This window comes from Cyprinus carpio, chromosome A4 (assembly GCF_018340385.1).
Source record: "Cyprinus carpio isolate SPL01 chromosome A4, ASM1834038v1, whole genome shotgun sequence".
NCBI lineage: Eukaryota > Metazoa > Chordata > Actinopteri > Cypriniformes > Cyprinidae > Cyprinus > Cyprinus carpio.
The window spans coordinates 15,119,654-15,146,379 of record NC_056575.1 but is presented as its reverse complement, the minus strand read 5'-3'; the positions used below and the strand labels follow the sequence as shown (position 1 = coordinate 15,146,379).

At 36.5% G+C, this 26,726-nt stretch overlaps 1 protein-coding gene and 1 long non-coding RNA gene across 2 annotated transcripts in view; one reads left to right on the top strand and one right to left on the bottom strand.

Moving 5' to 3' along the window:
• LOC109061660 overlaps positions 1-12,658 on the top strand; it is a 17,007-nt gene extending 4,349 nt beyond the window's left edge. Inside the window, exons 2-3 of the long non-coding RNA XR_006156874.1 lie at positions 3,213-3,355; positions 12,286-12,658. This is a non-coding gene — a long non-coding RNA (uncharacterized LOC109061660). The remainder of the gene's footprint in view (positions 1-3,212; positions 3,356-12,285) is intronic.
• LOC109061676 (guanine nucleotide-binding protein G(i) subunit alpha-1-like) lies at positions 4,465-26,726 on the bottom strand. The gene is made up of 9 exons (XM_042742734.1): positions 26,297-26,726; positions 13,130-13,172; positions 12,899-13,040; positions 12,381-12,538; positions 9,274-9,402; positions 8,231-8,360; positions 6,981-7,134; positions 6,612-6,819; positions 4,465-5,492 (listed from the first exon to the last, which is right to left on the bottom strand). Exons 1-8 carry the CDS (start codon positions 26,412-26,414, stop codon positions 6,629-6,631), a joined length of 1,065 nt encoding a protein of 354 aa, XP_042598668.1. The 5' UTR covers positions 26,415-26,726; the 3' UTR covers positions 4,465-5,492; positions 6,612-6,628.

The following is a 26,726-nucleotide window of genomic DNA, read 5'->3' as shown; positions in this document are numbered from 1 at the left end:
GGTAAAGAGTTTCTGAAAGCAGCACGTCTAAATGACAAATTAACTGATTAAATATATATGACGGAGCTTCAGTGCTGCTCACCATCATTCATTAAAGGGGTCATCGGATGCCCATTTTCCACGAGTTGATATGATTCTTTAGGATCTTAATGAAAAGTCTGTAACATAGTTTGGTTAAAATTTCTCAATGGTAGTGTAAAAAGAAAGCCGTTTTGTAGCATTTTCCTTTAAATGTTAATGAGCTCTGCTGACCCCGCCCCTCTCTTCCAAGAGACTGTTTACTTTAGCCGCAATTATCGTGAAACTTGCTAATTAGCACATTATTAGGAAAGGCGATTTACAAAGATTCATTAAAAAACCTTATACTCACTTCTTCTGTTGGTGAAGCTGGATCACAATGATTCGCACGAACATAGACATATCAATACATACAAAAACAAAATTAACCCAAAAAACAAACATAAACAAGAGTAAATTAAAAGGTTCAGATGTCAGGAGTAAATGACGACTGCTATGTTCATTATTAGAACACCTCGATCAATTAGGAGCATTCTTGTCTACATCTGCTCCGGCGGTGATTGGTATTATAGGGTGGTTGTGTACACACACTGCCAACACACATTTCAGTTCAAATAACTTGTAAAAGTGCATATACAGTAGCATCCAATGACCCCTTTACGTGTTTAAGCAGTGGCCCTGCTCCAAGTGGGGGGCTGGAAACAGCACATTTTAATGGACAATTTACTTGCATAATATTCATTAGCCATGTTCATCTGATCACATCCATTTCATTGTTGCAGGTTAAAATGGTGCAACCAAAGATTCTTGGAGTACCAGAATAATGGCATGATGAACATTTCTGCTTGTGTAACAGTATTGTATTTTCTTTTTCCTTGTTTACAGACGCAGGAGTGTTTGTGGGATGCTGCTCTGCATATAAATTGTGTCTTGATGTCACAGTATGAACTCAGACTCAGAAATGTAGGCCATGCTTTAGATGATTCATGCAAGAACTCTCAGCGTTCTGCCCACAGATTCTCTCGATTCGGTAAAACAACATAAACATCTACCCCAACAAACACATGCTGCTATATCCAGACAGTCATCATCCTGTGATACAATGCATAAATATAAGAGATATTCATTGTTTGGTTTCTTATCTGAGCCTGAACTGAAAGTCTAAAGACGCAGGATGTGCGTTCACTGTGAGAACATTGCGTAAAAGTGTACCCACTGAAACTGTTAGTTGTGTGTTACTGCAGTCAGTGTCATTTTTTTCCGTAGTGTTACTGGTCAAGCAACTCAAATTTTTAAAAATTAATTTATTTAAATAAATTACTCAAAATTTTTCAAAAATAGTGATTAATTTTTTATTCAGCAATATTTTTTTTAAAGGCTGGATAAAAATATTTATATTAAAAAATATTATTATAAAAAAATGAATATTAAAAAAAAAAAATACAGAAAAAAAAACATAAAAACTCTCTTTAAAAATGCAAAAAAATGTTAAGTGGCACAACTGTTTTCAACATTGTTAATAATAAGAAATTATTACCAAACTAGTATTTTAAAATTCTGCTTTGCCATCACAACTCTCTTTTAAGTTTTATTCATGTCTGTTTTTGTTGAGTTTAACTAAAATGATATGAGCACTGTGCCTCTGTACTGTATACTAAAGCAGCAAGATGTGGGAGGAATGTATGCATAACGTGACAAATTAGCAATAAAGAGCATAAAGGGAGAGCGAGAATGAGAGTGAGAGAGAGAGAAAAACAAACTGATCACAGAGTGGGCGACAAAATCATTTTGTGACCCACTTGAACCGTTTGCTATCAGCTTGTGGAAAATGATAATAGCCTCTTTTCACTGTCGATGAATGTTCATTTGTTTTTAAATGGACTCTTTAGTGCTATTTCTAGGTAGCCGTTTTATGAAAATGCTCAAAATTAGTCATTGTTCAACTTACATGAACCACATCAAAAATGGGTTCTGAGAACTATAATAGCCCAACATGAGTACATGTGCATCTTTACGCATTATTCAATGCCACAGTGAAAACATCAGGAGCTATTAATAACAGCCTGCTGAAGGCATCACCAGACATAAGGAATATCTCTGTTGCTATGGAGTCCAGAGTTGATGACATCACAGGGCATGCGTTAATATGAAAGAAAGGCTGCTGGTTACAAAGAAAGAGGTAAAAGATATCATACAGGTGAATCAAGCGCAGCTTTTTTATTTATTTATTTTTTAGGTTTGTGCAAATTATTTCAAATTATAGATGACCAAAGCTTTGGGTATGTAATCTGAAATGCTAATTTGTGTGGTTGGATGTGCAGTTTCTATGCTCAAAAGCTTCTTGCTTCGGGGGAAGTGCTATCTATTAATCAAATTAATGCTTGAGGAGGTCACTAATGGAAAATCTAATGCTTCAGGTCTCAACAGAGAACACTGAGTGCTCAATGGAAGCAACAATTAGACACACTCATGATTCTCATCCATCAGTTTACAGTACAGGATCCACCAAAAAGTGGTTATATAACTAATTTTATGTGAGCCTTAAAGAGATAGTTCAAATAAAAATGTTTCATTCAGGTTTAGTCGAACAGTTTACTCCCTCCTCATGCCATCAAAATTTAGAAACACAATAAAAGCTGTTTTTAGGAATGTCCAGACTGCTCCTTTCTGGACTGGAGCTGTTATGTTACCAAACTACCTTCTGAAGCAATTTGATAGCTTAATCTGAGGAACAAAGACATTTGAGTAATTGTCAAACAGCTTTGGGAGACTTAATAGAATATAGTGCAGAGGTTGTACAGATTTCTTATATCACACTTTTATAGTGCTTTTTCATATATATGTATGTTTTTGAAACCAAGGTAAGGCAAACAGCATTCATTCTGTGCTAAATAAGGTGTCTGACACTGACATTGTGTACAGGGCTGGAACACTGATAAGACCCTGCTAACTGGTAATCACAAACACACACATTAATATATACAGAAAGAAGCACTAGAATAATGCTCTTTGTTCTCTGCAAACATCAGTCGTTCAGCTCATTTGTGTAAGAGAGTTTGTCAACAATGCAGCTACTGTGTCAAACTGCTACATCATCATCCCCCCCAGCCCACCCCCTTATGACATAATCACCAATTTCTCTAAAAATACAGCATAATCTTTTAATCTTTTCTTGTCTTGTTCTTCCTCTACAGGCTGCACATCCTCTCATAAATATAGCACTCAAGAACGTCAGCCCTGACCTCAAGTTGAAGAAAGAGAGAGTTGGATCTGCACTGTGGTTGAGCTGTCTGTGAAGGTGGGGACTTGGAGATGACGTAGGTGCAAAAATATTCAAGTGAGCACAAAAACAAAGAATATTTCCATGAGCACCAATGCTTCTAGTTACACATCATATTAGATTAGCATTCGAAAACCTGCTTTTGGCCTTAACTTTTTGGATAAGCTGGAATAAAAGAGTACATCTTATATTCTATATTTATAATATATTTTTTATTATTGCCAGGAAGGGTCTTAAAAGCATGAAATACACTTTTTGTGGGGACAAAAATATAACACATTTGGTTTAATTGCACAGACATTTGAAGCGTGCATTTTATTTGTGGCTTTAGTTTCAATCACTTATAAATGTCCATCCCTTTCTTGGAAAGAAAGAAAGAAAAAAAGAGATGTTTACTATGGATTTCCCAGTTTCAACAAAACTATAAGCACTAAAAAGCTGTAGGCAATTTTCTATAGCCTCCTCTACTGGCCCCCTGGCTTGTGACCTATATTCATGCCAGGTTTTCTAGATGATTCCCTAGAGTAGCTTGTAATCTTCCATTTGCCCAGCTCTGGATCCGGCAACTACACTTGATAGCATGCTTTTACTATAAACAGGTTAGGAAAATACCACCCTTAGTCTTATCTGAGGCAACAGTGGGCTGTAATTGTCTGAAGCTTACATTAGCACTGATTTCATTACATTTTTTCTTGGCAGTCAGTGAGCCAGTCATAATGTTAGCCAATAGCCAGACAGCTATTTGGGAATTGTTTTAGCAAACTCTCATTCAAGACTCGGTTTTTTTTTTTTTTTTTTTTTTTGGAATGCCCACTTTCTTACAATCCAGTCAGTTCCTGATGGATAAATAAAGTTCCATTGTACATTATTTTCCCCATTTCACTTGGAAAGAGAGTGTGGTATTCTGGTTCGGAAATAAATATTAGGTAAAATAATCGATTTTAAAGTACACTATTACTAATAACAATACTTCATGGTAAAGAACGAAGTGTACGTTTATGTTGTGTTGGCCATTTTGGATTTGCTTTTTCACTGAGCTTGTTGCAATACATTTTGGGATTGCTTTCTCCTCGTATCATACATGTGTGGCTGCTTTAGAATTTCTTACTCAAGCCGGTGAGAAGATGGGGATGAGTAGAGGGTGACAAAGACCACAAATATACAACTCAGGAAGTAAATGCCTTTTATTAGCAAAATAAGGGAAATGAGTGTACAAATGTTCCCCCAATATGGAGAACACACAGACAGAGGTGGCAGTTTTCTTTAAAATCAATCAACAGTATCGCTTGCCTCAAACGTCTGCTTGCAGACATTATCATATTGTTTTGTTTTTTTCTCTGTGAATCCCGAACCCCTTCTCAGTCCCTCTGTCTCTTAGTGGCGTTCCTCGTGACACACAATTCTCCGAGCGGTGAGCCGTTAAAATGGCGGCCAGTGTCTGATGACAGGTGCTTGAGAGACAGATTCCAAGTCCTGCGTCTGACAGCTGAACAGGACTCATCTCCATCTGAAGTGGCTGTTCGATCTACTCTTGTTGCCATGGAGACCCGCAGGTTTGGACCACCGCTCACTGTATTAACCATTAGTTTTCTCGACATCGCGTATTTTATATATATATATATATATATATATATATATATATATATACACATGCAAACAGATAAACGCGCACTCTCTCTCTCTCACATGAGGATTTGTGCTCTCAGATTAGTAACATCCAGTATGAATTTTTTTGATGTTGGAGAGATATTCAGCAGGCTAACCCAAAGGAAATGGACAAAGACTGCAGAAACGCATGCGAAGGCACGAGAACCAACAAACCGGATTGAGAAGCACAGTCTTCCTCTCTCCCCATAGCAACAACCGCAAAGGCAAAAAAAAAGTAACATTTTACAAGTAAAGGGGAACTCCTCTGATGCAAGAAAGCAAAATAAAAAGAAATCCGTCGTCTAAAAGAAACAAACTTGTGTCAGGGTGAAAAATAAACAACATGGCTGCGACAGCAAAGACTGTACGAACATTCGACACAATTCATTTTTAAATGCTACGTTTTAAAATTTCCAGAGACAAAACCATAAATAAAGCTGACAAAAGTTGCGTAATGTACAGCACTGGTCCAAGACCAATTTTCTCCAGACTTATTCTTGCAATCTTTCTCCAACAAAATGCACATTAAAACTGGCTTCCATTGCACCTAAAATGAAAAACAAAAAGAAGAGAGAGTTACTTAAATGTGACAAGCCATATTCGAACAAGGCATAAGGAGTAAACTACTTACTGCTAATTTTAGTTGATTAGTTCACACCCATCATTACAATTCAAGATTTAACATCATGATTAAAAGGTGGTATGTAACATTATGATTATAGAAAAACTCTCATTCAAAAGTTTGTCATTGGTAAGATTTTGTGCTCACAAAAGCTGCATTTTTTTTTTCAGAATCACAAAAATACATTAAAAAGTAACAGAGTGAAATAACAGTATTATTACAATTGCAATTAACTGTTTTCTGTTTTAATATATTTTAAAAATGCTATTTATTTATGTGTTTATATATTTTCAAATGTAATTTATTCAGATCAAAGATGAATTTTCAGCATCATTACTCCAGTCTTCAGTGTCACATGATCCTTCAGAAATTCTAATATGCTGATTTGGTTCTCAAGAAACATTTTTTATTATTTTATGTAATATCTTTGATGAGTAGAAATTTCAAGTTTAAGTTTTTCATCTGAATGCATCTTTGCTGAGTAAAAATATAGGGTCCGTTCACATATTGGTCTTTTGCGCTCTCAAGTTCGTTATTTCAAATGTAGACGCGCGGCAGGCGTGCTTATAATGGAAGTGCTCAGAATGCCATAACCGCGCTGCAGGTCATGTGACAAGAACCAACCAATCAGCTTCATCCTTTCCTATAACAACGTTGAAAGCTCAGCCAAGATGAAGGAACAGCTGATCATAGCTGTATATCCATTTCAAAATTGAAATAAATTTAGTAGCAGAGCTACTGCAAGCAATTTTTAGTGCTGCAAATCCATTTATCCTTTGCTGAGATTTACGGCCCCTTAGGAGGTAGTCCGGCCCTTAAACTAATGCCATGAAGAATCAGTTCAACAAAAATTGATCATTCTTTATCAAAACAATGAATGAACGACACACATGACCTTTAAACACACATTTGTTCTGCAGTGTTTATTCCATGATGGCTCCAGGCAGAGTATGTGGCTTCATCCGCAATATGAACATTGATTATTTTGCATCTAAACACCAGCATGGCACAGGCACACAGGACATTTACGAAGCTGATCCTCACCAGATACAAGCCAGCTTCTAGAAGAGTCCACAGTCCTTCAGGTTGTTCTTGATGATGACATCGGTCACTGCGTCAAAGACAAATTGCACGTTCTTGGTGTCGGTGGCGCAGGTGAAGTGAGTGTAGATCTCCTTGGTATCTTTCCGCTTATTCAGATCTTCAAACTGACACTGAATGTAGGCGGCAGCCTCTTCATATGTATTTGACCCTGTGAGATGGACAGGAAATATTTTCATGTCAAGTGATGTCACTTGTTCCTGTGACTTAAAATACCTGGAAACGATGTTATATATATAAAGGACCACACAAATGTTATTCCATCAATAATATAATCAGTAAATTGTTACAAATCCAGTATCGGGGTCTGACCTGCGTATTCTGGATAGCAGATGGTGAGCGGGCTCTTCTTGATTTTCTCCTCAAACAGATCCTTCTTATTGAGGAACAGGATGATAGAGGTGTCTGTGAACCACTTGTTGTTGCAGATGCTGTCGAACAGCTTCATGCTCTCATGCATTCGGTTCTGCAGAAAGAGAAATTGGTTGACGGAATATAAGAAATTAGGACTTTGAGAAATAGACAGGGGGTGTCGATTAAGCATCTTGGCTTGGAAGCAATTTTAAACTATATTATGTTACACAATAATATACACAGTCTACTCAGTGATCATTTACTCTAATGACTACATCTTTGTATGTAGCTGCCTTTCAACACAGCTCAAAAGCTTGATTTATGGAATACAGACGGGGGTGGAGATGTGCTTAATCCATTTACCATTAAATCAATCAATACCTGTTTGCAAACCCTTAATAAAGTAGGACTCAAACTGAATCAATATGATATTGTGGACTGTATGATAAATGCAAGAACTGTTTTTCTGGTCAGGATTAATTTATCCCCCATTCACGCATTCAAATAGATTTCATATAATAGGACCTGTATACAATATGATCATTATAAAATCTATAATAGGTTTACAGGGATAAAAGGAGTTATGTAGCGGAATGTCCTAGTTGCTGAAATAACTTAAATGTCAGATTGTTTCTTAAACAAAGCTATCATACGGATATATAGAATATAGTGCACAAGCCGTTTCTTTAGAAGAAGAGTACATTTACAGAATTTTCTTTTTTGGGCAACTATCGATTTAAGACCACAGTATACAGATTTACATTTTCTGTATGAAATACAGAAATACCAATGCTTGCAAGGCAGAAAAATTTTAGTTTTTTTTTTAGTTTGTTTTTCATCTAATATTAATATTTAACAAAAATTAATCAATAATAATATTAACAAAAATGTTTTAATAGTCTTATTTTTAATTAATAAAAAAGTTAAGTAGAAAGTAGACAAATCACAATTCTGTACACAAATAAACTCCAAGAAATTTAAGAAAAATATGTACATTTTCCACTGGCCATTCAAAAACGAACATTTACTACAAAAAAAAAAAAATAATTCTAAAAAAAGTTTGAATGAAGTTTGCACATTTCATGCTTCCAGCTTGAACCACAAAATGTAATAACAAATGAAAGAAAAATATACATGGGTTTTCTATACACTGCCTTGCAAGCACTGTAATTCTGTATTTTTTAAAACCACAGGAAGTACTTTGGTACCATCTCTTCATCTTCGGCCAGCACCAGGTCATAATCGCTCAGTGCCACGCAGAAGATGATGGCAGTTACACCTTCAAAACAGTGGATCCATTTTTTTCTCTCTGACCTTTGACCCCCAACATCAAACATCCTGAAATACATGACATTTTAAAATGGTTATCAAGTTTCTGTAACTCCGTTCTAAACTAGTGAGCTGCCTTATTAAGGAAGCATTATAGCTGAAATGAAACCACAGAAGTGATTGTTGTGGTACTCGCAATACTGTGCCCCCAAAAATAGTGTCCTTATGAGACATGCACCTGATACAATTGCTTTTAATAGAGTTCGGTGTTAGCATGTTGCTCTAATTAGCATACAAATACATAGTATACACAAATATTGAGTTGAACAATAGTTTTCAACTCTGAAAGGTCTATAGCTAAATATGGGCATAAAAACTAAGGATATGTACTTCCTCTTCCTGTCTGAATCAGAGTGCAAACCAGTCCGAGACTGACACTTCTCTATTTGTCTCTCTCTGCTTCTCTTTTCTATCACTCGTGCACACAATTGCAGTCACACATTATCTGCACGGTCTATACTATGAAGTACTTCCTAATAGTTTAATCCGTGGATATGCAAATTCATATGATATTATGTTAAGTTTAATAAAGCTAATACATCACTATGGAGTCTTATTTATCCTTGGTAAAACTAATACTACCATAATGTACATGTACAGTTACATTCTACAAGTGTACATTATGGTAGTAATGGCATAAATTCAGTACAACTAATACTACCATAATGTACATGTACAGTTACATTCTACAAGTGTACATTATGGTAGTAATGGAAAGTAAGATTTTCTCACTTCAATAATAATGAGATTTTCTTGCATTATTGTAAGCTACTGAGAACTGAAAATATCCAAAATGCTCCTAAAATAGGCTTGATTTTTGTGCATACTATAATTTCTTTTTCTTGTGATTTTGGATTGAAATTAGATTTGCCAAGAATATGTTTTGGGCCTTTTTTTAAATAAAGCAACCTGAAGTGCTCACTTGAAGTGGAGGTCTTTGAAAGTGAAGTGTGTCTCAACAATTCCTGTGGTTTTGACTCGAGTCCTCAGCACATCCTGTTGAGTGGGTATATAGGTGGCCTGCGATATTCTGTCTAAATCATTCAGGTAGCTGTGGAGATATAACAGGGAGGAAGGTTTTAGTTCAGATGAAATGAAAACGTCTTGAGTGCAGTTTGTGCTTTCATTAAATCTCTTGGCCCAGAGGTCCCGACTGGGTCTCTCACAAGACGGGAATGGGTGAAGACGAGGATTTAAAATTTCAATCTGCAGTTATCCCCTGCTAAAACTGATTTTTATTCACATGCACACAAGTCCACTCAAACAATTGCACAACAGTCAGCAAGGCCGTTTCCTGAAAAACAAACAATGTGTTGTCATGTCTGCCAACTGCCCACTTCATATGATGTTCACGGCCCTGACTAAAATAGTGTGACAGAGGCTACACTTTAGCTCGCAATTTGGTAATGCTTAGTAACAGCGTAAACAAAATCCAAAGCCCATTATGCACTCCCAAATATACAAATGAGACATCTACCACACACACACAAATTTACATAGAAGCTCTGTTCCAAAACCTAGCGAGCTACCCACTTACCAACTGTCATATTAATGACACCAACACCTTTCTAAAAGGCAACCTTAAAACACACTTCATTTTGGATGAATTGTAAACCACATTCAAATGTATTTGTAACAGAGAAGGCAATCCTGGAATACCAGAACAAAATGTAGAGCTAGATATTTTCCGTACTAAAAAAGTGTCAGAAAGTACAGATAAAACCACAGTTTTATTGACAATGAAACAATCAATCATTTTAAAATGTGTATATATAATCAATATTTGTGTGTGTTATGTATAAATGCATGTAATATAAAACAAGTATTAAATAACATTTTCATGATATATGGTTTTGCCTTTGATTCATCAAGTTAGATATGATACTATAATAATAAAATCAATATGTGTATAAGATATGAACCGTGCCTGAGCATGTTTAGCATGTTTGACCCTGAAAAGTCTAGTTTGCACTAACCACAGAACTCAAGACACATCACATCTTTCTACAAGACATTAGTGATAGATTAATTAAGAAACATATTGCGCATGTGAGAGAACCCGGCGTTACCGCACCCCAAACCACTCAAAATAATAAGCCACAAAGTTAGCATTATGACGAACTCCATTGTGCTGAGCGAAAACTCTTTTCTTCCTGTTTTTTTGTGCTTGCATTTTAATAACGTAAGCGTGCTCAGGCCTATTAAAGTGCAATGTGAGTGCAAGTCAGCGGGGCATTGAGGAGGGGTGCAGTCGTGCCTGGGCACTGGCAAGGCAACTGTGCCTAGTGTACCTCTAATAGACAGTAGATGGTAAGACAGCTCATTAGGTTTAGGAACTGAATTAGAGAAACTCAAACACACAGTTGTTCGAAAACAGCAGTGCCATAACTGTTTGATTAAGGGAAACAGGAATTTCTAAGTATACTTCATAACTGTTATCTCTAATTGATTTAACTTGTTTATCTTCAGCGCCGGTTTGATACAACATGAAACTTTAACGTGCACCCACACATATTTGCATGCTTCAACTGTAGCATGTGACGTACTTTCTTCTGTGTATTTTTGTCATGTGAAAATCAGCATTGTATACGTGTGGCTAGTGTCAGACAGTGAGGTTTTCCGAATTGAGGGTAATGGCATGTTCTAGTAAGCAGGCAGCTACAGTGGGGCAAATATTGACAAACTTGTTCAGGGCTCAAACAGTGAGAGTCTGGATACGGTAAGACAGGAGATCTCAGTGTACCGGATAAAGCTGTTCGAACTCGCAGTTTTGGCAGTGGCTGATGTTCTGTGAACAAGAAAAACAGAAATGGAGGGAACTAGAAAACAGAAGGGGGAATGAACGGTTGAGCGCCCAAAAAGGTGAACAGGCTGAGAGCGATAGGAAGGGAGGATGGTATGTGAGGTAGACAGATAAAGAAAGATAAATAAAGAATGGCTGTGGAGGACAAAAACAAAAAGCTATGAGGTGATTCATGTTCGTCTCAACTTGGTGAAATGTGAAACAGCCCTGCATAAAGCAAAATACTGTGTGACTTGATAAAAATCACAGCCAGTGTGGACTTTCAGTCATGAAATGTTATAAATTTTGATATTTAATATGTAGCTGTGTTGAGTGGAATTTTGAGCCAATGAGAATTAAATGTGGGCGGAGCAATTAAAATAGAATGAAATAGTGTCTGCCCACTTTTTTAACTGCCTTGGTTCCCAAAAAAACAAAAAATTGGGAAAAAAAAGCTACAGTCCCATTGTGAAAGATATAACCAAATTAAAACATAAAATAGAAAACTGTTCATCTAAAGTAATTGATATTATATAAACACATTTAAAGTGTAGGCTGACGGCTTTAACCGAAGAATATGCCATTGATTAACAACCTCAGAAATCATATTAAGTCTCAAATTAATGGTTTATAAGTTAATGTAAAAAATCAATTCCCCCCCATGGAGAAAATGAATGGGATTTTTACTTTTGGAACCCGATTGCTGCACTCTATAGAAACCAAAAGACTCACAATGTCACACTGGACAAAATTCGCTGAGATGTCCCAGAGGAAATCTCAAACAAGGATATTTCTCAATTATGTTTCATTTTAGTGCCAACTTTGACTCAGACTAGTCATCTTAAATCTGTTAGAAGATGTAAAAACCGATACAAATGAGACAAATGTTACTTACTGTAAGACTTAAATATTGCATATAATGTAATATAATAAAATTTGGATAGCATAGCTAATAGTGTGGTTTTGAAAGAATTTGTTGAGGTTGTATTGAGATCGCCAATATTCTTAAACTCTAGAAGAGACACAGATTACTACGTCATTATCATATATGCTAAAGTTTCAATTTGCTCTCCAATCGAAATATTAAAAAGATGATATTTTTTTTTCCTGTGGGGTGATTCATCACCACTTTATCGCTTCACACTTGGTTAGGATGTGGTGTAAGGTGAAGCAGAGGACATATATGTGAGAAACACAAGAAAACAGCATGGGGGCTTAAACGGCTAGAGGAAGACAAAGATACCCACTATGCTGCTGAATCGTTGAGCTGGTACTCTCTGGATCGACTGAAACAGACATGCACTCCTTGGTCCTTCCACAAACGCTTTATCACTCCAGCCAGCTCTGCTGTCATGAAACCCTCCTCAGCGCTGCCCGCCAACACAAACAACTGCCTCGCATCATCCTGAGACACAGAGAGTACAGCAGATTTCAATTCTTGCACACATTCAGTTATCATTGTCCTGTTTTATTGCATTGTCATATCAGGACAGTTGTAGCACCCTGACATTGTATACTTTATAATTTATATATAAAAAAAAAAAAATCTTAAATTAAGTGTATTTCAGTCATTGCACATTTGAATTGGATTTTTCGTCAATTGCAACATTCACTATTAAAGGCAATTCATTTAATTGAACTTCCAGCCAGCATATTGACCGGTACAATTTCTCCCGTTCATTCACATTCTTCAAGTGTCTGTGAATCTACACAAGTGGGCTGTAGGTGACATGAAGGGCACCAGGCCACCATTCCTGTGACTCACCGCTCGTGCTGCGTCTCCGAAATCGATCTTAAGTCGCCCCATGGCACGAATGATGGCGATGATAGACTGAATAGTGTTGCTGTAGACGACAGCTTTGTACTGTTTGCACTCCTCCTCCGAGTAGCCTGCCTCGTGGATGATTCTATGCAGAGAGATATGAGTAATCAATAAATGATATTCAGCATAAAACTGAAGTGTAATTAGAGTAGAAAATGTAAACAAGTCACTTACTTCATTTGTTTGACTATTGTACTCTTCCCAGACTCCCCAGCACCTGTCAAAAAGCAGTTGCGTAGAGTTAGCTTATATGTCTACAAACAATAAAAGTAGTGCAAGTGTCTAGACATAGTGAATTTCAAGAACAACAGTGGCTTAATGTAACTCGTATGAGCCCCACAAGACAGAAAATGAACATAAAAAAGGTGCAAAAGCCTCTGACAGTTTTATTTTGGCGCTTTGTTTCTGAGGGGCCTCCACGTGAATTTTTAAAACCCTGTTAAGCGATGTAGACAAGATCCTGAAAATTCAAGATCTAAGAAACTGAACATTGTTGTACATAGTTGTTCTAACACTTTCATTATTTCATTATTGCCCATGAATATTTCATTGACTTCTCAGAGTGGTGCTTGAAGGAATAGTTCATCTAAAAATAAAAATTCTCTCACATTTACTCCCTTGTGTCATTCCAAGCATGCACGGCTTTCTATCTTCAGTGAAGTAGTTTCAAAGAATGTTTATGGAGTCTGAAAGTAGCAGTTCCTATTCTCTTTCATTGTATGGAAAAGAGCTGCGTGAACATTGTGCTAAACATCATTGAAAACTATGGCTTGACATGAGGGTGAATGAATAAAATGCTGAGTATATAAAACCATCAGACCACACCTGCTGGTCCAGTCCCGTGTATGTTTACAAATGTGCACTGCTGCTAAACTCCCTCAGCTCCTACTGCTGCATTGATTGGTTCAATAATGGCTCCACTTATAAAATCCAATTTAAGCTGCTTATCTACTGGGATATCGTTCCCTAGCACCGAGACCGGAAACTCCACTGCTATGTGCGTGCTGTCTTGACCTGAACAGAAAAGCCCTACTTGTCAAACAGATTTTGTGGTCTCTAACTCTTAAAAATAAAGGTTCCAAAAGGGTGTTTTTGCATTGATGTCACAGAAGAATATCCATTTTGTGTTTCTCAAAATTTTGAGTGAACAGTTCTTAAAAGAACCTTTTTTTTTTAATGGTGAAGAACATTTTTGTGTAAATTTCTATGGATGTTCAAGATTCTTCATGGACCCATAGATGCCAATAAAGAACCTTTATTTTTAAGAATGTTTTTCTGTAAATTATTTCAATTGCATTTTCAGGCGGGGCAATCTGTTTGTTCGATCAATGCTTGTTTTATGCAAACATTACCAAGTTTAAAGGCTCAAGATGCTTTCAATAGAGCTTAACTTGTATTGGATATAATGAACATTTTAGTGCACTAAGAGTGCACAATCATGTGTATTTAAGTGTGCACAGCTCTTTGCCAAAGGCTTACTAGCTGATCAAAGACCAGCATCTGATAAGCTTATTATGGGTTACAGTGGAAACCATAAGTAAGTGGATGGTGAGCGATCAACTTCTAAGGGCTCAAGAGTGTGGAAAAATAGTTTGGCCATTTGAGCACAATAGAATCAAATAAAAGACCATCACTTTGTGGATGGTAATTGAACTACTACAACACCATACACAAAGGTATATTAAATAAAATTACATATTGCCGAATACAGGTTTTAAAATATTTTACCAACACTGGTTTGCTGCTTATTTTTCTAAAAAATAGTAATCAATATACACATATATGCCTGATGAAGGTCATGGGACCAAAAATCGAATTTTTTATATGTTTACAAGTACTGATTGTGTGTGGGATTTGTTCATTTTTATTTTGATGTTTGACTTGTTTTTTGGTCATTTGTACTACTACCTATCAATCACCTGCAGGTGTGTGAGGATAATTGTTTATTTATTGCTAAAAATAAAAGTGTATGCCAAACCTCTCAAAAAACATTATCTTTTCAAACTTTTAATCACACATTTCTTCACATCATAGAAAGTGTTACACACACACACATACACACACAAATCTAAATTAATTTTAGTTTGGAAATTAAAAACATGTCCATCATAGAAAGTGTTATTTTATTACTATTATTTATATTATAGCATTAACATTTTTTTTTTTATCAATTTTAATAATTTTATGTACTGGTCATTTTAATATTTAATATTTTTGTTTATATATTTATATAATTTGTAAATATTTTATATAGCTTTTATTTAATATTTTTGTTTATATATTTATATAATTTGTAAATATTTTATATAGCTTTATATATAAATATATTTTATATATAGCTTTGATTAATTTACATTTCAGTTTTAGTTTTAACACTCCAACTTAAAATTATGTCAGTTCAGCCAAGAAAACATTTTATATTTTATTTTAATTCAGCTTTATTTCAATTGCTAAATATATATATACATATATATATATATATATATATATATATATATATATATATATAGTTTTAGTTAATTGTAACAACACTGATAGAACAGGTTTATTCAATTCACTGAATATGAATGACAATTTGAATTAGCATTTTTAAATAAATGAATAGATATGGAAAAAATGAGGGTTAAAACACACCCTTGTATGTTTTTCTCCCTGTTATCTGTGTGTAAAATCAGCTCCTGCCATGGAAAACAAAACAGATGTCACAGATTTCAGATTTCTATCCAACTGTTTTTAAAAGCTAAAACATTATTACACCTGTAACGGAAGAATTCCGACAGGCTGTAGCGGAATATTAAACCACTCAATCGGAAAATAGAGGTGTATGTTTTACTACTAGAAACTGTGTTATGAGCAGTGCTGGAAACAGCCCTTCTGGGCTAGAGCAACCTGGGAGAGATCTTAATAAAGCAAGGACAAACCCAGAGAAACGTGCCACTAGAGGAACAAGGTGCGAGCCAGTTTCTATTCGTGAAAATGAACTGCGAAGGAGCTGTGAGCCGTGGCACAATTACACTCATCTAGCTTTTGTCCATTTGACACATGTGATCATGCACGCAAATGCATGCATCTGCACACGCGCATACTCGAGTCTGGACTCTCGTCACACTGCCATAGCAACCGACTTCTGAGGACATGCTGCCAAAGAGGGCCCAGATACCTGATGGGCACGTGTCAGTGAAAAGCAGCTCTACAGTGTATCGCTCATATGCATGCGTTTCCAGTAATGCATGATAATCCCTATTTGTCATAGTAACTTGCTCTTGGCTTCCTGCTGATTGTGCGCAAAAAGCGTGTGTCATTTTATTGTGGCAGATAAACCTCTTCTCTCTGATCGTCGTTTCTGGTGGCCCAGGTTGTATGGTCAAGGGTCTGGATGTAAATATGCAGTGTAAATTGTTTGAACTGTAATTTTTTGACATAAAAACCATCTTGTAAGAAACAAAAAAAGGGGGTACATTTAAGTCAGTCATAAATTAATAATTTACTTGTATTAGAAGATTTTAGCTGTGCGTTTTGACAACATCGAGATTCCAAATGGGAGGAAGCATCAGAAAAGCTTCACTTGGTTTGTCGTTTAGCTGCATGGTTGTAAAAAATGACTAAAGTACCAAAAGGAGATCATTTACGAGAAAATGTCAACATTCGACCAAACAGCCGATTAATCTGCCTGGCTGATAATTCATTGCATCTTTTGTGGACTGAACGAACCAAGCAGTTCCTCACAAGAGAACACACACCATGGACACACTTGAACACATTGTACAACTTACAAATTAGGTAAAAGTTTTGGGACGCCGTGAGCAGACCTGCTGATACGACTGCTGGAGCGTGATAAATGTCAACAAATGCTGGAATTGCTTTGGATGAAACCATTTCCTTCTGTGGTGTATCTCACAAAGAAATTGTTAGGTTATATTTCACCAAAAAATTAAAAGGCCAAATTAGAAATTATTTTGCATTAAAAAGCATTTTTCGCCTGTTATAGATCCCATTCAAGAGTGCAAATATCTTAATAAATATTATCCGAAAATAAAACAAAAATAAAATATATCAGGAAAAGCATTCAAATACCATTGATTTTTTTCACAACGTAGTAATTATATGTCTGATTCTATAATAGACAAATTAGCCGATTTGCAAATACCACTAAGATTTATTATTTCTGACATTTAAAAAATTACAGTAGTGCATCTATCTCCTACATTTGTATGAATTTCTTCTGTTGAACACAAAAGAAGATATTTTGAAGAATGTTGGTAACCAAACAGTTGCTGGTAGCCATTGACTTCCATAGATTTGTTTTTCCATACAGGATTGGAACAACATGAGGGTGAGTAAATGATGACATTTTTGGGTGAGCTATCCCTTTACGATTTGAGGGGGAACATCTGACACCATGACTACTTCTTTCTGGACCTCCAAGGATACCTCTCCCCATTTTTGTACAGTTAGCAATTGATAACAAACTTGCATTACTGCCTTATCTCTATGTCTCAACACACTGACACCATGTGACAACTCTAATGCAATGCTTTGTCGCACTGCCCGGTCTTATTAGATTACAGCAAACACACGCTCCATATTACATTACGCACTTCAAGCCTTTCTAATGAACCTCATATGCATTTTCACGTCTTGTTTTTGCAGGTGAGATCTGTTAGCATTTCAAGTCAGAATATTCACTGGCAATTTAATAAAGATGACCTGTGTAATTTCTGTGCCACTAAATAGAATTACAAAAACGAAGAAGACTTTTTTTACATTTTGGGTCAATTGATGGAACTGTCACTTGCCCTTTTGGGTCAGCACTAGGGCTGGACCAGAATATTTGATTATTCTAATAATCATTAGTGGGTTGGAATTCGATTTTAAATTTTGAGATTCGAATAATTATTATTTTTATTTTTTTTAAACACATGGCATCCCCCGCAAACTGGATCTCACTCACACTTGAACATAGCCATTTTTTTACTATCGGGCCGAACGCTTCTAAGAACTGTCAGGTACGGTTACAGTTGTATTTCCATGTGAGCCTACCGTGCTGAGCCTTGCTGTTAGAGTGTGTGTGCGTGATGTCGCCACTCTGTTGCCTGGCTACCAGTTTCTCCACAGCTGGCTAAGCGGAAGCGCGCTATTTGATTAAACAGCCAAGTAAACAGCTACGCTACGTTCAATATAAAAAAGAAAAAAATGTCTGAGACAGTTTGGTCTGTGTAGGAAACATTTGCGCTTATTGATATTATACCCGTTGTCGCCTTCTGTTTATTTTATTTTTCACGTCAAGAGTTGTGTCCTTTTTCCTGTTACTGAATGAAGTAAATCAGATAAAAAAACAAGGAGTCCCAAAAACAGAAATATCTGATCATCGTCCATATCGCTGTATATATTACACTTGCGTTACCAAGGCAACGACTGAGGCATTTGTATTGCATTCCAAAGAGCTCTGTTATCAGAACCACAGTGGAAAATTAAACCGTATCTGCACTGACTTCTGCACCCCTGCCAGATTATCCACCCCCTCGTTGAAGTCGCTGATTGCCTAATCCCAACCCCCCCCCTAATCCTAACCCCTCCCTCATACCTACGCCTAAACCAACCAATAACAGGGGTGGAGCAAATTTTGGCACTACACCGGATCGGCACGGAATGTAATGGTTAAGCATAGAGAACCGTTTGGCCCGATAGTGGAAAAGCGGTTTATGAAAAAAAGCGGCCCATGAGCGAACGGCATGATTCAGTTCATCTGGAAGAGAAGACAAAAATGCCAAAGACCTCAGCTGTGTGGGAGCACTTTATATTGAGTGAGGACAAGACAAAGGCAGTGTGCCAAATATGCGATTTGAAACTGGCCTACCACAACACCGCATCAAGTAGTACGCCTATAGTATATTGTTGGAGTAAAAAAAATAACAAGCTGCTTTTAATCGCCATGTTAATCAGTAATTTTACACATGATAAAAATGTGCACTTAATTTGCTTGGAAAATAGAAGCAAAAAACTACAGCAGTCCAGCCTAATAATAATTGGTCTATATTAAAAGTATTGTTCTTAACAGACCTGTGTGTTTTGTATCACTAGCATATAAGCCCTTCCTGCATGAGGCGCGCCGCTTCTGGCTCGCGGTTCTGTAGTTTATTAAAATTTTATTAAATCTGAACATGTCACATGTCCATATTGCACCAAAATGCAACACGTCACTCCCTTGGATCCGCAGCAGCACACACCCGCCACGCATGAAGTCAATTGGATGAACGATTCTCGTCATAATAAAAAAAGTATATGTTCAGCCCCCTCACTCCGAAGCTTTTATTAGAGTGAAGTATAAAATAATCCCCCTCAATCACAACCTAAGAATATATTCGGTGTTGTTTACTACAGAAGCTTCGAAGCTCAAAAAAAGGTATCAGAGAATGACCAGCCCAATTGGTTTGATTGACGCCAATCGTCAGCATATATATCTTAAAATTAAGTGTATATATATATATATATATATATATATATATATATATATATATATATATACCGTATTTTCTGCACTATAAGGCGCACCGGATTATAAGGCGCACCTTCAATGAATGGCCTTCAATGAATGACCGTATTTTTTTGCTGCACTATAAGGCGCACCGGATTATATATATATGCATCTTTAAGTGGTTTTTTTTGGGGGGGGGGGGGGTTGCAAATTGTGCCTGTCAATTTTTTTGACGGTAAAAAGTTATAAAACTACAAAACACAAATCAGAAAACTTCAAATATATGGAGTTTTTATAAATTTTTGATCTTTTATTTTCTTTGATCTTGGATTGTCTTATAAATTTATAATAACTGTATAGTTTCAGTTATTGATGTTTTTTTTTTTTTATAATGAAAATGTAACATTTAATAATTGTGAAAACTGCATATTTTTCATGTAAAATTTATACATTGTAATTTGTAAATGTAAACATAGAATCATACATTCTATATAAAATTCATAATTTATCTTTTGTGAGGCCAACTGAAAAAAATTCTAACTACTATTGGTCATCTACTATTGGTCGAAAAACAGTTAGCCCCACCATATTTTCAAACCACCACATAAACAATAAACAAACAGCTTAAATTCAAAACAATAAATACAAACCACCACATAAAAAACAAACAAACAACATAATATACTATATAACCTATAACAACAACTAAAAGCAAAAATTAAACATTACAAATACACACTTCTCCTTTAAATCCCAAAGCACACTCTACAGTAACTACTCTATTACTTTTAGTAACAGCTCAATGTAAACATTTGACCTTGCAGCGACGTAGATGAGCAGACACCTGAAATTGGAAAGACTTCAGAATGAAAGAGAACAGGAATAGAGAGGACAGATTATTTTAATTATGTCTCACCACAGAGGCCTGTAGCCCTGGGGGACTTATCAATGTACCCATCCAGGGGAACGACAGCAGGAAACACAGAGCCACGCAGACGCTGCACACGCAAAGAGTTTATTAGATGACCCAAGATGAACAGTTTGTTCTTTTGGAGCCCAATAAAATCATGATGCAAACTCTAATTTGAGCATGTAAACACCTAATGAGGATTATCAATCTCATTTGGTATTCCCAAAACATCATCTATTGAATTCACATCTCATGAAACACATTGACTCATCAAACAGCTGATGCTCACAGGAGTCCTTTGGCTTTTTAATTTGTAAACTTGTTAATTCTTTTCTGCAGGGTTTGGATTAACCTTAAAGTCAAACTGTGATGGCATTCTGAGTTAAATTGACTTAAAAGTGATTTTACAGACACTAAAAATCAACACCTAAATAAATAGTGTATATTTGTAAGCAAAGAATATTGTAAAATTTTACCGAGCGGCAACCTCGCGCTCTCTCTCGTGAAGCCAACAAGGGAAATGACTAAAACTGTAATTCATCGACTGGCCGCTTGAGGCTGGCTGCAAAAGGACTAGACTCCCCATGTTAAAATGCCCAACTTTACAGCAGAAAAAAACATGTACAGCCTGGTTCAAAAAATGATTTTGGTCTATGTAGCTAATTTTGCCCTTCATGACAACTGTGAGTGGGGTGAATTTTTTTTATAATTCATCCGTTTAAATTATATTAAGCCTTAAAGTTCTGCATAATTAAGGGCGTGGCCACGTGAGTGACAGGTGAATTGCCGCTGCTGACAATTAAGGTGGGCCTTCAGCAGCCAGCTCCCACCTTTTTGCCCATTTTCGATTATCCGGGAGAGTTGCGCGGTGATGCGCTGCCAAGATGGCGACGGCCCGCTCTGCACACTTTGAGCTTCAAAACCGCTCTTCAGGAGTCTATGGGTGACGTCACGAACACTACATCCACGTTTTTATACCGTCTATGATATTTACACACTGACTCCAAAATTGTTACAATCAAAATAAAGGAAGCATGTTTTATAATATATTTATTTTAATATACTTTCGAAGACAGCAAGTATTATCAATATGAAGTGAGAGGAACACTTTTTGTAAGCAAAGAAAACAAAAATTATTATTAAAACTTTATTCAACAATTTCTTTGTCAACAGTCTCCTCTGTGTCTCTCCATATCCCCGTATGCTGCGTATGCTCTTCTGTATCATCCGCGCCACAAAGATGCGCTGTTTTCTTTCAAATCAAAGCTAAATACACGTAGAAACAGCGCATCCTTGTGGTGCGGATGATACAGAAGAGCATACACAGCATATGGTGATATGGAGAGACACAGAGGACACTGTTGACAAAGGAATTGTTGAATAAATCATTATTTTTGTTTTCTTCTCTTACAAAAGTGTTCCCGTCGCTTCATATAACCCAGATTGCACGTCTGATGGCAGATGGAGTATTCTGAAGACGACTTTCATACCTTGGACCTTGACACTGTTATTTACTTGGCAGTCTATGGGACAGTTACATGCCTCCCAGTTTTCAGCCAAAATATCTTAAATTGTGTTCCAAAGACGAACAGAGCTTTTACGGGTTTGGAATGACATGGGGTAAGTGATTAATGACAAAATTTTCATTTTGGGGTGGAGTATCCCTTTAAGATTAATCACATTTTTTTACCAATTTCTAAGAATACAATGAGTAAATAGTTATTTATTATATTTGAAAAGTCATTATTATATTTGAAAATATAATAATATTATATTTATAGTATTATTATATTTGAAAAGTCCTATATTTGAAAGTCATTTTTTACTAGCAATTTTTTATGTAACAGTACAGTATAACAGTACACATTAATGAATGAGCTTATTTTCTTAGCCCTACAAAACTGGCATCAGTCAAATAGGAAATTCTTTTCAGAGTTGGAGAAAGTGACCACAAAATGACATGTCAGCCAGAAAGAAAGAATGTCATCATTCACTTAAAAAAAATTGGGGGGGGGGGGTTGTAGCATAAATAAATGGTGACTGAGGCTGTCGATCACAAGTCAACATAGGGTCAATTTTGATTCTGTGCTGACTTTAAAAAGGATAACAATAGTACACAAGTGAAAAACACTCAAATGTTGTCATGTTGAAGTGCTTTGTGATGGTAATTTATTGAACTGACCCCTGAACTTTCCCTACGATGACATCACTGGAATGCACAACACCGGTATGCACATCAAAGCCTCTTAAAACCCTCAAACGGTGACAAAAGGCCGATCTATGCTTTTGCTCACCCACACAAACAGCTACCTTATAACAAATAATAACCCCATACACCAGCTTTGCAAAATGACCAAGTTGATAAAAGCTCTTCCATGATGGATATATTCCACACTAAACGCTCTTCTTGATTCCTTGTGTTTTTCAGGAAATATTCAAGGGTATAGTGATGCATCACTGCAGTGTGTGTGTGTGTGTGTGTGTGTATGTAAGTGATCAAGAGAGAGATGGTCTGAGGTTTGCATGGTTTTCAGACATTAGTGCTGTTACATTAGGCCCAGTCAGCTTCTAAACACCACACACACACCTCTTCTAAAACCAGCTGTCCGGCAATCAGTTGGGTTATCACACACAAGCTTCAGGTTATGATCCGCAAAACACCACACCCCGATCTCTATGGTGCACAAACACTAGCCATTTCCTGGCAAAAGCTGCTAAAACAACATCTAATGAAAATCAACCCAAACACCAACTGGAAAAAAGAGACGGTGTTAGTGATAGACTGATACATATCAGCCAAAAAAAAAAAAAATGTATTGGTCAACATTTAGCTAATTTGATATTTTCAGCTAAAATCATCAGCCAAAAACTGTACTCACTTGGCTTCGGAACAGAAATGTTAATTTTGAGTAAACATCCAGAGACAGCCTTGTTAACAGACTAACCTTTTGTTTTTTAAACAGTATAATGTGTTTCTGTTTTCAAATATTTTGCAGTGCTCGAAATTAACTTTTTTTTGACCATCAAAATTTTAGGAGCACCACAACTAAAATAAAAAAATAAATTATATATATATATATATATATATATATATATATATATATATATATATATATATATATATATATATATAAGGGGCTCGACACTAAGCCTTGTCATTCATTTTCTGAGTAAAATTCGCTTTTGTGGAATGGTTTTATTCAGGATATTCGGGAAAACAGCATTCTTGGTCGTGTGATATTACTTAACTGTATCATATGTTATAAATATAAAAACTCAAATGTTAATGTCGAGAGCCCTGTTTAACAGTGTTCTTTTCATTTTCTCTCCTCATCTCTTTACAGTTTCCGCGCTAGTTAGCACCCTGTCACGTGATAACGGCGCGCAGTGAAAGGGAGTGATTGACAGCTAATATTAACCAGCCTAAAATCTGCTTTAAACGTAAGAACGTAAAGATGAAGTTTAATAGATTATGTGATAGAACGGTGGACCGGTCACTGTTTGAGCTCACAGCAGGCACATACTGTGCAGTAATTAGCCAACATTTTGTAGAGAAATGAAAACAGGTCGCACCTCAAAAATTATTTGCACTCGCACAAATGCTCCCAAATATATTTTGAGGTTGCACACATTAAATTTAGGGAGCATATGAGACTAAAATGGTCGCAATTTCAAGCCTTGTTTTGAGTTAACCTTGAGAAAATATTGTCTAAATAAACTGATCACCTGGTAATATTAAATCAGATTATACAATTTAACCTACATGAAATTGATAATGTACAGTCGGCCGATCAATACCGCAAAATATTCTATTTGCTTATTAAATACATTACCCTGCTCATTACATTTAAATTATTATGAAATATTAATAATAATTTAACTATAATTTCTGTATTTTTTATTATGTGAGAAAGAATATTTAAAATATTTCACCAAAGAATGCAAACACTGACCAATCAGTACAAAGAGCTACATGATAATTCATCAATAGTCACAACTGAGAATCGACACTAAAAAAATCATATTTGCTCCACCACAAATCTCTGTGCAAATCTGTTATGTATGTATGTATGATGAATTACTTCCATATAAATCTACAAGATTACTGCCCAAAAAAAACTCATAAAATCTCATATTTGCCCATGAAAAATATAAGACGGCTCTTTTTTCTAATGGATTAGGTTTAAAATATTACTGGATCTTATCACAGTTGAACCGCTTATTGAAATGCTCATATTACACCATTTTACAGCCAAACATTCGGCACGTTGAGCGATTGCTTCATAGTGTGAGTGTTCTGGCTGCTAAACCATGTCAGGTGTCAATGCACCCCAGCGTCAGACTCACAGGCTCGACTACGACCCAGTGCCTGGTACGGTTCTGTTCTAGACAAACATATGAAGTCACCAAATCCTCCATGTGCTAGTTATATCAGCAAACCAAAGAGGCTCTCCATATTTAATGCTCTGAGAGAGAGAGAGAGAGAGAGAGAGAGAGAGAGAGAGAGAGAGAGAGAGTGAGAGAGTGTGTGTGTGTGTGTGTGTTGGTTCCTTCCTTTCACCAGACTCCATTGGTGCCACTGTTATGGGTAATTTGAACACATTGAGTGTGTGTGTCGGTGTGCATCTGCGTGTTGCCTGGAGACGAGTGGCAGCATTTGAGATACCATCTCACTAACATCTCAGTTGAAGCAGTGTGTACTGAGGTCAAGGTGACTGCAGACAGTCATGAACATAAAATGAGTACAGATTAATTCAACAGACACACCATGAGAAACGCAAATGATGTTTCTGTTGCCTGGTGTTTTCACGCTCACTGAAGAATGGAAAACTATTATTTTGTAGCCCTCGAATACATCAGGCTACTATTGGCTGAATTACGCATATGGCAGAAAGAAATAAAAAACAAAAACAAATAAATGCTTCTTTTAATTAAATTGTTTCTATGATACTAGCCTGATTGTCATAAACAATACTGCTGTTTCATAAAAAGGCCGTAAACTAATATTTTATAGCAGAAAAATAATAAATTGCTCATAACAGTAAACAGTTTATGAATAATATATATATATATATATATCCAACAATCCTTCCCGTCGATTCATAGGCTTAAGGTGGATGAGTTATGGGTAGAGTTTAGGATTAATTGGATGATTGAAAATCAGGGTTAGACAGTTACATTTAAGGAGCTTGGTTAGTTCTGGATTTGTTACAGCAGTCCTGAAATCACCCACAAATACACCCCATTTAAACACAAGACTTGCCTTCATCTATCATGAACCTGCGGTTAATCTCAAACGTTTACTTAATGTCATATGTTAACACGTGCTGACGGAAACACATGTGACATTTCAGGAGGAACATCACGATCAAATCTACCATCATTTCACAATAAGAGCAGAAAGAAGCAACAGGTCGCCATTGCCAAACCCCTCCTACATATGACACCATCATCACCGCAGCAGCTCATTACCAATGGACCCTTCACAAAAATAAAATGCATAAATAAAAAAACATTTCCGCCCATTTAAAGCTGTTTCACGTAGTGTGAATGGGTTCGTTTTGAGTGCACTGCGACAGTTTATTATGACAGCTTTGTTACTTTGTGGCCCTTTAGCCTGTTGGGACGATTCTGTCGGAACTGTTCTGTTATTATTCATTTATTAGAATTCTAAACAAAGTGAAATGTTGAGCATCACGACGGTTATAAAGGATATAAAACAATGTTAAGATATTAAAACGATCAAAGTAAGATCCCGAGTGCTAAAGGGTTGAGTAGCCTAATGGGTGGGCATCAAAAGACTAACTTATCATTACTACACAACCAAACTTTCCGTTACTTTTTTAACGGTCACGTAACTACAGCGTTATACAGTTGTAGCGACTGTGTAATAATGCAGTCGTAATAAAGAAACGGGACAGTTTAGGCCTCTCGTATATGTTGAATTGTTTCTTACCGAGCAGCAGGAGTTTGACCTCTCTGGCCGCTTTCTCTCCGTCATCTCTCAGGTTTCTGTCGATCATTTTACTCCTCTCCACCGCCGCCTTGTCCTCCGTGCTTAACGTGCAGCCCATCCTCGCGACGATCCGAACCGTTTAAATCTCACGCGCAGTATTCAACATGCACCAGCTCTCTCCGGAAAACACACACGCCCTTCTTTAAAAGAGAAAACCAAGAGCCGAGCGCAAAAGCGGGTCTTAAAAATCAGAAGACTGAGGATAAGGTCTGGCTCTTGCCTTGTTTTAGTCAAGACTGTTCCTTTGGCCGCCGTTATTTCACCGTAAATCCCTTCAAAGGGATGAAAAACGGTCCGTAAACGCGTAGCGATCGGTTCCCCAGCGCGTCAGTCTTTCACGGGCTCGCGCTGCTTCCTGTTCGGGTGCACG

Excerpts from the sequence above, each read along its gene's own strand:
- LOC109061676 (XM_042742734.1), bottom strand. The coding sequence starts at position 26,414 with ATGGGCTGCACGTTAAGCACGGAGGACAAGGCGGCGGTGGAGAGGAGT. Across the intron at positions 13,041-13,129 it reads ACAATAGTCAAACAAATGAA|AATCATCCACGAGGCAGGCT; the intron begins GTAAGTGACTTG and ends CTCTCTGCATAG. Across the intron at positions 12,539-12,898 it reads TCGGAGACGCAGCACGAGCG|GATGATGCGAGGCAGTTGTT; the intron begins GTGAGTCACAGG and ends TCTGTGTCTCAG.